This window comes from Pipistrellus kuhlii, unplaced genomic scaffold (assembly GCF_014108245.1).
Source record: "Pipistrellus kuhlii isolate mPipKuh1 unplaced genomic scaffold, mPipKuh1.p scaffold_m20_p_11, whole genome shotgun sequence".
In the NCBI taxonomy this organism is placed as follows: domain Eukaryota; kingdom Metazoa; phylum Chordata; class Mammalia; order Chiroptera; family Vespertilionidae; genus Pipistrellus; species Pipistrellus kuhlii.
Genome location: NW_023425416.1, coordinates 23,325,850 through 23,338,356, shown reverse-complemented (window position 1 = coordinate 23,338,356; position 12,507 = coordinate 23,325,850). Strand labels below are relative to the sequence as shown.

General features: G+C 48.4%; 1 protein-coding gene across 2 annotated transcripts in view; it reads left to right on the top strand.

Moving 5' to 3' along the window:
- The window catches only part of ATP1B3 (ATPase Na+/K+ transporting subunit beta 3), a 41,653-nt gene extending 35,697 nt beyond the window's left edge, over nucleotides 1-5,956 (top strand). For both annotated transcript variants that reach the window (XM_036431259.2, XM_036431260.2), the window contains one exon: nucleotides 4,992-5,956. In XM_036431259.2, the coding sequence (XP_036287152.1) occupies nucleotides 4,992-5,162 (171 nt within the window). In that variant the 3' untranslated portion in view covers nucleotides 5,163-5,956. The remainder of the gene's footprint in view (nucleotides 1-4,991) is intronic.
- The last annotated feature ends 6,551 nt before the right edge of the window (nucleotides 5,957-12,507 follow it).

The window sequence follows — 12,507 nt, the reverse complement described above, 5'->3', positions numbered from 1 at the left end:
AGGTCGCAGCCGGAGAGGAGGAGAGGCCTGGGTGCTGCCTGGCGTTCCCTAGCAGGAAGGAAATAAAACCCCCAGCCTGGGCTGAACCCCCGAACCGGCAGCGCTGAGCCCCGGATAAGAGCCAGACCCTGGGGACCCAGGATCCGGAGGGGGAGATGGGGCTGTGAGGCGGAATCCCAAGCGAGCAGCTAAAAGCAGGGCCCCCGGAGTCGCACGCACATAGTGCGCAGAGGACTGAATGTTGACTCTGATGCTGGATTACCCTAGCGGGAAGAAACAAAGCCTCCGGCAGCGCTGAGCCTCAGTCCGGACTGCTCTGAACCCCAGTCCTGGACCAGACCCTGGGGACCCAGGCTCGGGCAGGGGGAGACGGGGCTGTGAGGCGGAATCCCAGAGGAGTGGCGAAAAGCGGAGCCCCCAGAGTCCCGCGCACTGCGCGCAGAGGACAGTCTGTTGACTCTGATCCTAGACTCCCCTAGTGGGAAGGAGAAAAAAAAAAAAGCTCCAGACTGGAGGAATGCGACAGGGAGCAGGAGGCCCTGCCGGACACCAGCCAGCCAGGCGCCGGCAGGGAGCCGAGCGACGGGGCCCCCAGGGAGGGGGTGCCCCTGAGCCTTCGACTTCTGAGCACGGGCAATGGAGCCAAGGCCGGGGGCTGCTTCCTGGGCGGCACTGACCCCGGCAACAGGCTGGAGCAGCGCGGGAGCCCGCGGAGAACAAAGGGGTGCCACAGGCCAACCTGCTGAGCTCCCAGGACAAGGAGGAAGAAACCAAAGTTCTCAATGTGAAGAAATCAAGTGAGAGCAAAAGATAGTAAAATTACTTAAGAAAGAATACAAAGAAGATCTTGAAAAATCAAAGACTAAGTCAGAACTCAACTCACCAGCCAACATTGCAACATAAATGCGTTTAAAAAAAAAAAAGGACAATGTTGGAACAGCGGCGGCCAGGCCTAGAGTGCCCAGGCACAAAGCAGTGGCAACCGGGCCCGGAGCAGCAACGGCCAGGCCCCAGAGCAGCAGCAGCCAGAACCAGAGCAACAACAGCCAGCACTGGACAGCCAGACCTGGGGCAGTGGCAGCCAGGCCTGAAGTGGAGGCAGCCAAGCCCAGGGTGGCCAGTCCAAGAACACCCAGACCCAGAGTGGCCGGGCCTGGAGAAGCTGGGTTGGGAGCAGCCGGGTTGGGAGCAGCCAGGTCCAGAACAGCAGTAGCCAAGCCCGGAGCATCCAGGCTGGGAGCGGCCAGACTCGTAGCGGCCGGGCCCGGGGCAGCTGGGCCCAGAGCAGCCGGGTCTGGTGCAGCCAGGCCCGGAGCAGCGGTTGCCAGGCTGGGAGCAGCCAGGCCCGGAGCAGCCGGGTCGGGTTCGGCCAGGCCCGGAGCAGCGGTTGCCAGGCTGGGAGCGGCCAGGCCCGGAGCAGCCGGGTCGGGTGTGTCCAGGCCTGGAGCAGCAGCAGCCAGGTCCAGAGCAACTAGGTCAGGAGTGGTGGTGACCAGACCCGTAGCAGCTTGTTGTGGAACGAACCAGAGCAACAGAGGCCAGGCCTGGAGCAGCCAGGCCTGGAACAGCTCGCTCCTCGCCTGCCCCTGCCCCACGGCTACCTCTCAGACATGGCTGGAAACTTTTGTGGGAACTTGAGGGTCTGCTGAATCAAGTGATGAAGGCTTAGATCTGGATGTATTGAGTTAGTATAGGGCTGGGGTGTTGATCTATGTTGATCTGTGAGTGCCTTGGGTGGGGCCTGGATGAGGCTGGTTGACCTATTTGGAAATGTCTTTTGTGTGAAATGTATCATTGGGCATATGGTGGTATTATTGATATGAGAAAATGCTAAATAACTGATTTACTATCTGAAAAGGGATTTACTATCGGGGAAAGGGAGGGAGGAAGAGACTGAACATAAACTGCACCTATGGATGAGGACAATGGGGGATGGGGAGGGGGCAGAGGGTGGGGTGGGAACCTGGTGGAGGGGGGAAGAAATGAGGAACCTTTGTAACAATATGAACAATAAAGATTGATTAAAAAATAATAATAAAAAAATAAAATAAAATAAAATTGGGATCATACTGTATGTATACATAGAAAACTTTTTATTTTGAAATGACTTCAAAATGTAAAGTGGTTAAAATAGTAAAAAGAATTCCCATAGAATTCATTTGGCCCAGATTTCCCAAATGTTACTATTTTACCTCAGTTTTCTTTTTTCTTTTTCTTTTTCTTATTCTTTTTTAAATATATTTTACTGATTTTTTTACAGAGAGGAAGGGAGAGGATAGAGAGTTAGAAACATCTATCAGGTGCCTCCTGCACGCCCCCTACTGGGGATGTGCCTGCAACCATGGTACATGCCCTTGACCGGAATCAAACCTGGGACTTTTGAGTCCCCAGGCCAATACTCTTATCCACTGAGCCAAACCAGTTAGGGCTACCTCAGTTTTCTTATCAGTCCCCATTTATATATTGATATAATTTTTTCCCCAAACCATTTGGGACAAAGTTATAAACACGATGCTATTTTACACTAAATGTTTGAGAGTCATTTCCTAAAAATAAAGACATCATCGTATTAATCATGACCTAGTCATCAAAGGAAGTTAACATGATTAGAGTACTATTACCCAATCGCAGGCCTTGTTGAGATTTCTGTAGCAGTGTCTTCATTGGGAAGGAAAAGTGTTCTGGCCCCAGGATATCACAGTTAACACCTCAGTCACTGTGACCTGGAGCTGTTCTCACACCAGGGACAGGCCTCTCAGCTTTGTTTTGTTTGTTGCTCAGTTTGAGCCTGCCTAGTGTTCTTCATGATTAAGGGTAGGTTGAACATTTTTGGCAGGTTTGCCTCAGAAGAAATGCTATGTCCTTTTCAGAATACCCCTCAGGAGAGACTTGGTGTTGATTAGTCCCATTAATGGTGATAGTAACCTTGAACTCCTGCTTACAAACTGGTATCAACCAGGTTTCTCCACTGTAATCAATAAATATTATCTGGGGAGAATACTTTTGAGCCTTTTGTAAAATTGTTTCTCTCATAGCCTTAGCATTTGTTGATTCCTGCATAAATCAGTTAATAAGAGAGCAGTTCCCAGTGTTTTGGGTTTTTTGTGTGTTTTTTAACGAAGTTTTACTTTTTTTTTAAATCCTCACCTGAGGATAATTTTCCATTGATTTTTAGAGAGGGGAAGACAGAGAGAAACATTGATGTGAGAGAGACATACCGATTGGCTGTTGCCACATGTGCGGACCAGGGCCCAGGCCAGGGAGGAGCCTGCACCTGAGGCAGTGCCCTTGACCAGAATCGAACCTGGGAGCTTTTGATCCACAGGCTAACGCTCTATTCACTGAGCCAAACCAGCTAGGGCCCACATGTTTTTCTAATCCATCTCCTTTTTTCACTTACTAGTTGGCATTCTACTCTCTATCCCTTATTTATGTGTATCATCATGTTTTCATGGATTCTTATTTTATTCAAGTGTTATATATAATCTGTTATAATCACTTATTTGGTCACTAAAATTGTCCCAGATTTGGCTGGTGGGACAGGTTCAGGCTGGCTTCTCCATCCTTTTGACATGTCCCCAGGATTCTTGGAGCACTTCTTACTTTCCCTTCCAATCCTGGAATCAGGCCCTGGTGCCTTTTAGTGAAGAATTGTATTTAGAAATCATAATGATAGTCAGGCAACTGAATATATTTGTGCCATGTTACATGGGAATCATAAGTAGGGATATAAGAGACCTAATTAATGTAATCAGTAAGATGGATCTTATGCACATTTATCAAACGAAATAATATGGAGGTAATACAGTACATATCCTCAAGCACACCTAGAACAGTCACAAAGATTTATCATTAAGAAATACATCCTAGTCATAACCGGTTTGGCTCAGTGGATAGAGTATCGGCCTTCGAACTGAAGGGTTCCAGGTTCGACCCCAGTCAAGGGCATGTACCTTAGTTGTGGGCACATCCCTAGGAGGGAGTGTGCAGGAGGCAGCTGATAAATGTTTCTAACTATCCCTCTCCCTTCCTCTCTGTAAATAAATAAATAAATAAATAAATAAATAAATAAATAATAAATAAAATATATTTGTGTGTGTGTGTGTGTGTGTGTGTGTGTGTGTGTGTGTATAAAGAGAGAGAGAGAAGGAGAAGGAGAGGGAGAGGGGGGGAGAGAAATCTAGCCCTGGCCAGCTGCCCAGTAGTTAGAGCACCAGCCCATGTACCAGAGGGTCATGGATTCAGTTCCCTCTCAGGGCATCAATGCCTCACATCAATGCCCCCACCCCTTCCACACTCTAAAAATCAGTGGGAGAAAATATCCTTGGGTGGGGATTAATCAAAAAAAATTAAAGAGCCCTTCTCAAAAAAGGGAGGTAGTCAATATTTTTATTGAACAATGCTTGAGTGAAAGGGAAAATTCAAACCAAAATTGTAGGATATCTAAAAAATACTGATAATGAAACAAGATAATCACAGCCCATGGGATACTTTTAAAGCAGTACTCATGCCCTAACCAGTTTGGCTCAGTGGATAGAACATCGGCCTTGCAGACTCAAGGGTCCCAGGTTCAATTCTGGTCAAGGGCATGTACCAAGTAGGGAGTATGCAGTGGGCAGCTGATCAATGTTTTTCTCTCATTGATTTTTCTAACACTCTATCCCTCTTCCTTCCTCTGTAAAAAATCAATACAATATACTTAAAAAAAAAAAAAAAAAAAGACTATTGACTCTCAAGGTCATGGAAATTATTAAAAAATAAAGCAGTACTCAGGAAAATTTATAGCCATAAATACTCTTATCAATAAAAATTAAGTGAAAATAAATGGACATCCAGTTTTAAGGGGGGAATAGTAGTGAATGGGATATAATAGATCTAATTAATAGATTAAAATTTTGGTTTTAAAATTTTACAGAATAAACCAATTCTTGATGAAGTGTAGATGAGGTTACTTTGAATTTGAATTGATTATGTTTTCCTTTATTTACCAGGCGAGTTATCTGCAGCCATTAGTTGCTGTCCAGTTCAACTATACTGCTAGCAGTACCCCAAAAGAAGTAACAGTCGAGTGCAAGATTGTTGGATCAAAAAACCTGAAAAACTATGATGATCGTGACAAGTTTTTAGGACGAGTTGCTTTCAAAATCACAATGCGTGCATAGTAGGAGTTAGAATATGTCCACAGAGTAAATGTGTTGTCTGTCTTTATTTTGCATCAGCCGGACCTGACATTCTAGAGTATGAGACCACCTGAGAGGTGGGTGGTACATGACGCTGCGGTAACGTTGTAATGTGCTTCCCGGTCTGTGTTCGGTGTCCTCTGAAGTAACTGCCTGTTGCTCTGCTGCCTTTGGAACATTGTACAGTCGTCAGACGGGGACTGTGAACACCTGATTCTGAACATGTGGGTCTTGTCCTATTTTTTTATGTGGTTTAATTGCCAAGTGTCTAAAGCTTAATGTGCTGTGCCAAGTAAATATTTTATAGATTTAACACTGGTTAACTGTCATATATTGGTTGATGCCAACCAAGTTTTAGGGGTAAAATGGTACCTGACCAACATGAAGTGACTTCACAGCTGCAAGAAACGTGTGGGGAGAAAAGTTCTGTGTTTGAGGAGGAAAAAAAAGAAAATAAAAGCGGATTTGAAAGGTTGTCTTGGGTTTATTGTAACATTATTTTTTACATGCTAAATTAGTCTGTGGATCTTTTTTATTAAGAACAACAACTGTTGCCCTAGCCGGTTTGGCTCAGTGGATAGCGTCTGCCTGTGGGCTGAAAGGTCCCAAGTTCGATTCTAGTCAAGGACACAATTCTGGTTGCAGGCTCCTCCCTGGCCCAGGCCTTTGTTGGGGTGCATGCAGGAGGCAACCAATTGATATGTTTCTCTCAAATCAATATTTCTCTCCATTAAAAAAGTAAAAGAACACAAACTGCTCATTATAAAACATGTAAAGAAAAAGTGATGGGATTATTAGTGCTGGAACTAAATCAGTTATGAAAAATATTTTAGACCATAGATGAAGCAGCATTTTTAGGTTACCCAGTATGAATATGCACCTATTTTAAAAAAATTCTTTTTTTTATTTGATTTCAAAGAGTGAGGGAGAGAGAGAGAGAGAAACATCAATGATAAGAGAGAATCAAGGATTACCTGCCTCCTGAACACCCCTTACTGGGGATTGAGCCCGCAACCCGGACATGTGCCCTTGACCGGGATCAAGCCCAGGACTCCAGTCTGCTGGCCAACACTATCCACTGAGCAAACCAGCTCGGGCTATGCACCTGCCTGTTTTAATGAAATTAAATTCCTAAGATTTAAATTGTGAAATACCTTGTTACTACTTTTATTTAGTAGACTGTTGTCTCTGTTAAAAAACATGAATTGTAAACTATAAAACATGAAACTTACTCAAAACTTCCAACCGAACAGCAGAGTTCTGTTTTAGCATTTGGTTGGTGTCATTGAAAGTTTCCCTCCTCCTCAGGAGTCTATTACAAGCCTCTGTCACAATGGGAGGTACTTTCTCCTTTACCGAAAAGGTGTGCTTACTGTACGATTCCCCCTTTTTTTAAGCCTATTTTATTTTCTCCTTAAAACACAAAACTGATATTTCCAAGGTTTTCTTTGTGTTGGTGCGACTCAGGAGCAGCGGGCCCCGCTGGCTGGCTCGGACACGGTGCTCCGGGCCTCGGCTGGCAGGAGGGCCTGGGGTCCCGAGGTGAGGTGGCCTCCACGGGCACTGGCCCTTCGGCCCCATCCGGAGCTGTCCCTCAGACCTTAGTGACAGGTTCACTTCAGACGTCTCAGCAACTGAAGGCGACGATTCTTGCAGTTGTTCATGAAGAGCCTCTTGCGGGCTTCGCTTGTCCTCGGTCCTGTCTCCTGAGAGTGAAATGGGGGTCAGAAATGCAGTGACACCAGCGCAGAGCCAGATCCCCAGCAGCTGTCGACTCTGGCTTATGTGACATTCATAGGATTGAGCATATAATTACATTTCTCTGGTGTGGTTTTTGTTTTTTTAAAATATATTTTATTGATTTTTTACAGAGAGGAAGGGAGAGAGACAGAGAGCTAGAAACGTCGATGAGAGAAACATCCGACCAGCTGTCTCCTGCACACCCCCCACTGGGGATGTGCCCGCAACCAAGGCACATGCCCCTGACCGGAATCGAACCCGGGACCTTTCAGTCCGCAGACCGACACTCTACCACTGAGCCAAACCGGTTTCGGCTCTCTGGTGTGTTTTAAAGTAGTCTATGGGTTTACTTTGCTTTAATGAGCTTAGGTAAAAGCAAGCCTGTTCTCAGACTGAAACAAGAATATCCAAAGTGAGGGAGTGTTGGGTTTGGGAGAGAAAAATGGGAATGCCCCTAAGTCACTGAATTGTAGTTGTGCCTGCGTGGTTCTGGCGTCGCCCGGACTGACTGCTGTCTGACCTTGGTTGACCAACCCAAGTCTTCCTCTTCATTTTCTGTTAAAATCCGGGGAGTTAACTCACAGGCCTGCTGTGTGTCGGGTAATGATTTGCTGGATTCTGAGGCTACAAAGATTTTTTTTAAAAAATGGTCTCGGATGTTGAATTAGGAGGAAACGGGCTCTGAGACCTGTGGCCTGTTGCCACGGTGACAGCAGTCCCGGTTAAGGAGGGGCAGGGTGTAGGAGCTGGGTTGGGGCCAGATGCGTGGCTGGAAGCGAAGGGAGGCCTGGACAGTTGCATCCCATTTCTGCCACATTGTAGGTTTTCCTTGGAGCTTCGCTGGGTGTCCAGTGCGGCTTCTGATTCCCAATGAGAGTTTCTGCAGATCCGGCAACCTGCTGTGTGGTGTCGGCTGCTTGTGCATAGACCACAGCTTGCACCAGGGGCTGTAGACAGGCAGCTTCCGCCTCCTTAGGGAGGGAGCCTGGCAGTGAGGTGCCTCCTGGGAGCTCTCCCAGCATCTGTGGCGTCTCCTGGAAGAGACCTTCCCACAGGACCTGTCGGTGAGCGTTCGTTTGGGGGCAGAGGGAGGAGGAGTTGACTTTAAATCCTGGTTTGCATTTGGTGCTTACAAACCTTACGCAGTTCTCTTCCCTGTAAATCGAGAGCTGTAAGGATTGAAGGAGAAAATTATGCACAAAGTGCCAGCATGGAAGTCCATGTACTTATCCCTTCCCAAGGGCTCCCCTCTTGAGGTTCAAGACCTCCGGACTGGAGGGCACCCCCTGGAGGTGTAGGGCAGGCACCTCTTGCGTGAAGAGAGCTGTGCAAAGTGGCCATCAGTACTTACTGAGAAGAAAGGGCCTCGGTTGGGTTTGTTTGCTTGTTTTAATGTCTATTGAGCACCTAGTGTGTACCAGGCCCTGCACTAGGAGGTTGGGATACACTGGGCATCAGAACAAGGTCCCTGACCTGGAGCTTGCACCCAACAGCTGCAGCCACAGCGAGAGTAAAACCATATCTGGTGGGCGCACTGAGTGGCAGGTGTCCTCTCTGCTTTTACTAGAGGGCAGTGGCCTCTGGAAGCCAAGTGCTGGGGCCGAAGGGGGCTGGTGTGCGAGGTCACAGGAGGGCTTGCCTTCGGCCCCAGGTGCACTGGGCTGGCTCGCTGCCAGCAGTCAGCTGGTCGGTGGAGTCTCTCTGAGGAGACAAGTTGCAACTGATCATAAATTCCTTTGAGGCGGGAGCCACCCAGAGGGATGGCAGTAACCATGCCTGCCAACATGATCTTCAGGACACTTGCTTGTTGTACTCTTAAGACAATAAAGGATTGCAGAAGGCCCATGAGTCCTAAAAAATAACTCCAAAGGACAAGAAGGTCAGCCTGTATAGCAAGCAGAAGTTAAAAATCCATATTAGCTGGAAGAGAATACTGTGATGTTTATAAGTGTGCTACAAGTATATGGCTGTGTGTTTTTTTAAAATATTTTTTGTCCCTCCCTTTACAGACGTCTCCCCTCCCCTGATTTTCCCCCTCCACCCGGTTCCTACCCCACCCCAGGCCTTCATTACCCTGCTCTGTGTCTATAGGTAAGATCTTTGGTTCATCTCTTTTCCCACCCTCATTCACTCTGAGATTAATCAGTCTGTTCCAACTTCATGCTTCTGATTCTGTTTTATTTCTATTATTTATTTTGCTCATTTGATTTCTTATTAATTTTGATTTTTAGATTCAATTCTTGATAGATGTGTATCTGTTGCCATTTTATTGCTCATATTTTTAACTTTTCCCTCTCTTTCTCCTCCTTCCTCTTTCTCCTCTTAAAAAATATCCTTCAACATTTCATGTAATACTGGTTTGGTGGTGATGAACTCCTTTAGCTTTTTCTTGTCTGTGAAGCCTTGATCTACCCTTCAATTCTAAATGATAGCTTTGCTGTAGAGTAATCTTGGTTGTAGGTTCTTGCTATTCATCACTTTGAATATTTCTTGCCACTTTACTGGCCTGAAAAGTTTCTGTTGAGAAATCAGCTGACAGTTGTAGTTGAGCCTTGTAGGTAACTAACTGCTTTTCTCTTGCTGCTTTTAAAATTCTTTGTCTTTAACCCTTGACATTTTAATTATGATATGTCTTGGTGTGATCCTGTTTGAATTCCTCTTATTTGGGACTCTGTGCTTCCTGGACTTGTAAGTCTATTTCTTTCACCAAGTAGGGGAAATTTTCTGTCATTATTTCTTCAAAAAGGTTTTCAATATCTTGCTCTCTCTCATCTGCTCTCTCTCATCTCACCCCCATAATTCATTTGTTGGTACGCTTGAAGTTGTCCTAGAGGCTCCTTACACTGTCTTCATATTTTGGGGGTTTTTCCTTTTGCTCTTCTTTTGCTTGGGTGTTTCTTACTTCCTCATATTCTAAATCATTTATTTGATTCTCGGACTCCTCTACTGTTGAATGCCTGTAAATTATTCTTTGCTCCTTTCTCGTGTCTTTGGTATTCTCACTAAAATCTTTGAAGTCTCATATAACCATGGCTTTGAACTCTGTACCCAATAGTTTGCTTGCTTCCATTTCTTTCCTTTGTCACATGTTTCTTTGTCTCCTCGCTGTGGCTGCTTCCCTGTGTCTGTTTCTCTGTACTGGGTAGAGCTGCTCTGTCTCCTGGAGTTGGTAGAGTGGCCTTGTGTAGCAGGTGGTCCTGTGGGGCCCGGTGGCCCAGCCTCCCCCGTCACCTGAGCCAGGCACTCTAGGTGCTCCCCTGTGTGGGCTGTGTGCACAGTCTTGTAGTTGAGCCTGGATTGCTGTTGGTATCACTGGGAGGAGTTGACCTCCTGGCCAGTTGGCTGTGAGGACCAGCGGTGACTCCATTGGCAGAGCTCCTGTGTAGGAAACGCCCCTATGGAGCAGGCCTTGCTTCAGTGGGGCTTTGGTGCTCCCCGAGTCTGCCCCCCGAGTGTGTCGCTTGTGGATGTGTAGGGCTGTAATCTGCTATTGTCAAGCTGTCCACCTTGTACCTGGCTCTAGGGCCTGCAGAGAGTTCCAGAGTTAGCCCCTGCCTGGGGCTGCCCTGCAGGGGTTACTTGTATTGGACTCGGAGGTGCCCAGGCGAGGCCCAGCTGTGAGGCAAGGCAGGCTTGTGCTAGAGCCGGGTCTTAGGCCTTTTTTTGGAAGGTTTGGGGCGCGCTGACACCAGCTGCGGCTTGTTTGGGATTTTAGCAAAGTCTAAGGCCTGAGCATTCACATGGAAAAGCCACTGCAAACAGGTTGGGTGGGGTTGCGAATTGAATGGGTCAGAATTGAATGGGTCAGGGTTGCAGGGAGTCCCCAGGGTGGAGCAAACAGTGTGAGCTATGCCGATGAAAACTCAGATAGTGGGCGAGTTGGGGGTGGGGGGACTCAGATAGTGGAGGTCCCAGCACAGGAACAATGACCCCTGTGAGTACCCCTGTCTGGGAGAAAGTCGTCCCCGAGTTCCTGCCCGGATGCCAGACAATCCAGTTCCTCCCTGGATACAGAGATGCGGGGCGGGTAGTGTGGGGAACTCTGGTTCGGACCCCAGAGCTGAGAGCCTCTCTTTGCAAGTGATTTGGTGGTTTCATGACCTGGGATGGTCACACTCCTTCTCTGCAGCCAGCTTCTCCCGGGGGAGCTGTCCCAGGTGGGCTGCTTGCTGTAGTTCTCACTCATCTGTTCTTTGCCTCCCATGCTCCATGGTTTCTCCTGCACACGTTCTCTTGTTAACAGCTGCCCACATGTGATGCTGGGGAGAACAGTTCACACATTCATTCTTTCAATGAAGACTGAGAGTCTAGCATCATACATCAGCTACTGTACCAGACCCTGAATTTATAAAGATGGAAGTCCTTGGAAGGTTATTCTCAGAGGATTTCTAATGCCCAGTAAACGAAGGTCTTCACTGGCTGTCCTCACAGCTGACAGCGAACCTGGAGAATTCCTGACATGTAAGTGACATGGGCGCCAACTCCGTGCCTGAGTCTTGGAGCGTTCCAGCCACCCACAGTGTCTGTGCGGGTACACACACACACACACACACACACACACAGTCTCACAGGAGGGAGACTGAGGGTGATGTCTCTCAAAAACTGGTCACGAAAGTCATCAACCGCAGAGTGTGTTCTCAAACTGCTTACTGAGCACAAAACCCGGCAGGAAAAGTGGGATTTTGATATAGGATTATGCATAGGAATTATGTTATGGGTAGAATGAATATGATTAAATTTCCTCAAACGGCAGCTCATCCACATTTATCAAATAAGTAGAAGTCACCCATGTATCGCCAGCAGAACTCCGTCTGAACCAGGCACTCCTGGGGGGTAAGCTGGTATTTGTGGAGTTTTGCAAACAAAACCTAAACAAGACCCAGCACAAAAGAGATGGTGCTTCTGGTTACCAGCAGCTGCGGCAGATGCTGGGGTGTGGTCCTCCGGGCACCTGGAGGGGCCGCAGCCGCCGGCGTCCCTCTGGCTTTCAGTGCGAGCTTCCTGTGCCCGCGCGTTTCTCCCAGCTCGTCTCTGCCCCTTGTCAGGGCGACAGGGTGGTCCCAGATGCCCCAGCAGGAACCGGCCTCGGGCCAACCCCCAGCCCTACAGAGAGCTCATGCCTTGGCCCCCCAGGCGCTGAGAAGCCTTTCAGAGGAGATGCAGCCCGGAGGGGGGATGTGGAACAACCCTCGATCCCGGGCCACCTGATTCCCCGCCAGGCCTGTCTCTCCGCCACAGCCAGGCCCCATGTATCCGACCAGCGCCCTCTGTGGGCCCGCAGGGAGGTAGCAGCTGTCCTGAGCCTCCTCACGGGGGAGGAGAACTCTCCGGAAGCCCTGGAGCCAGGAGTTACCCGTTGACCAGCACCAGCTTCGAAGACGGACTCCTCTCGGGCGGGCGGCCTCCGGGAGGCAGGTGAGCGGGAGCCGGAGCCCAGGAGTGTGACTCGGACGCCGGGCGGGGGCAGGGCCCCTCGGCTCCCGGCTCCTCGGCGGGACGAGGGTGGGGGTGCTGCCGCCTGTAGCAGTGCCGTTGGGGCGTCTGCATCACTTCGGTGCCTCCATCCCACTGCCAGGAGGTCCAATGT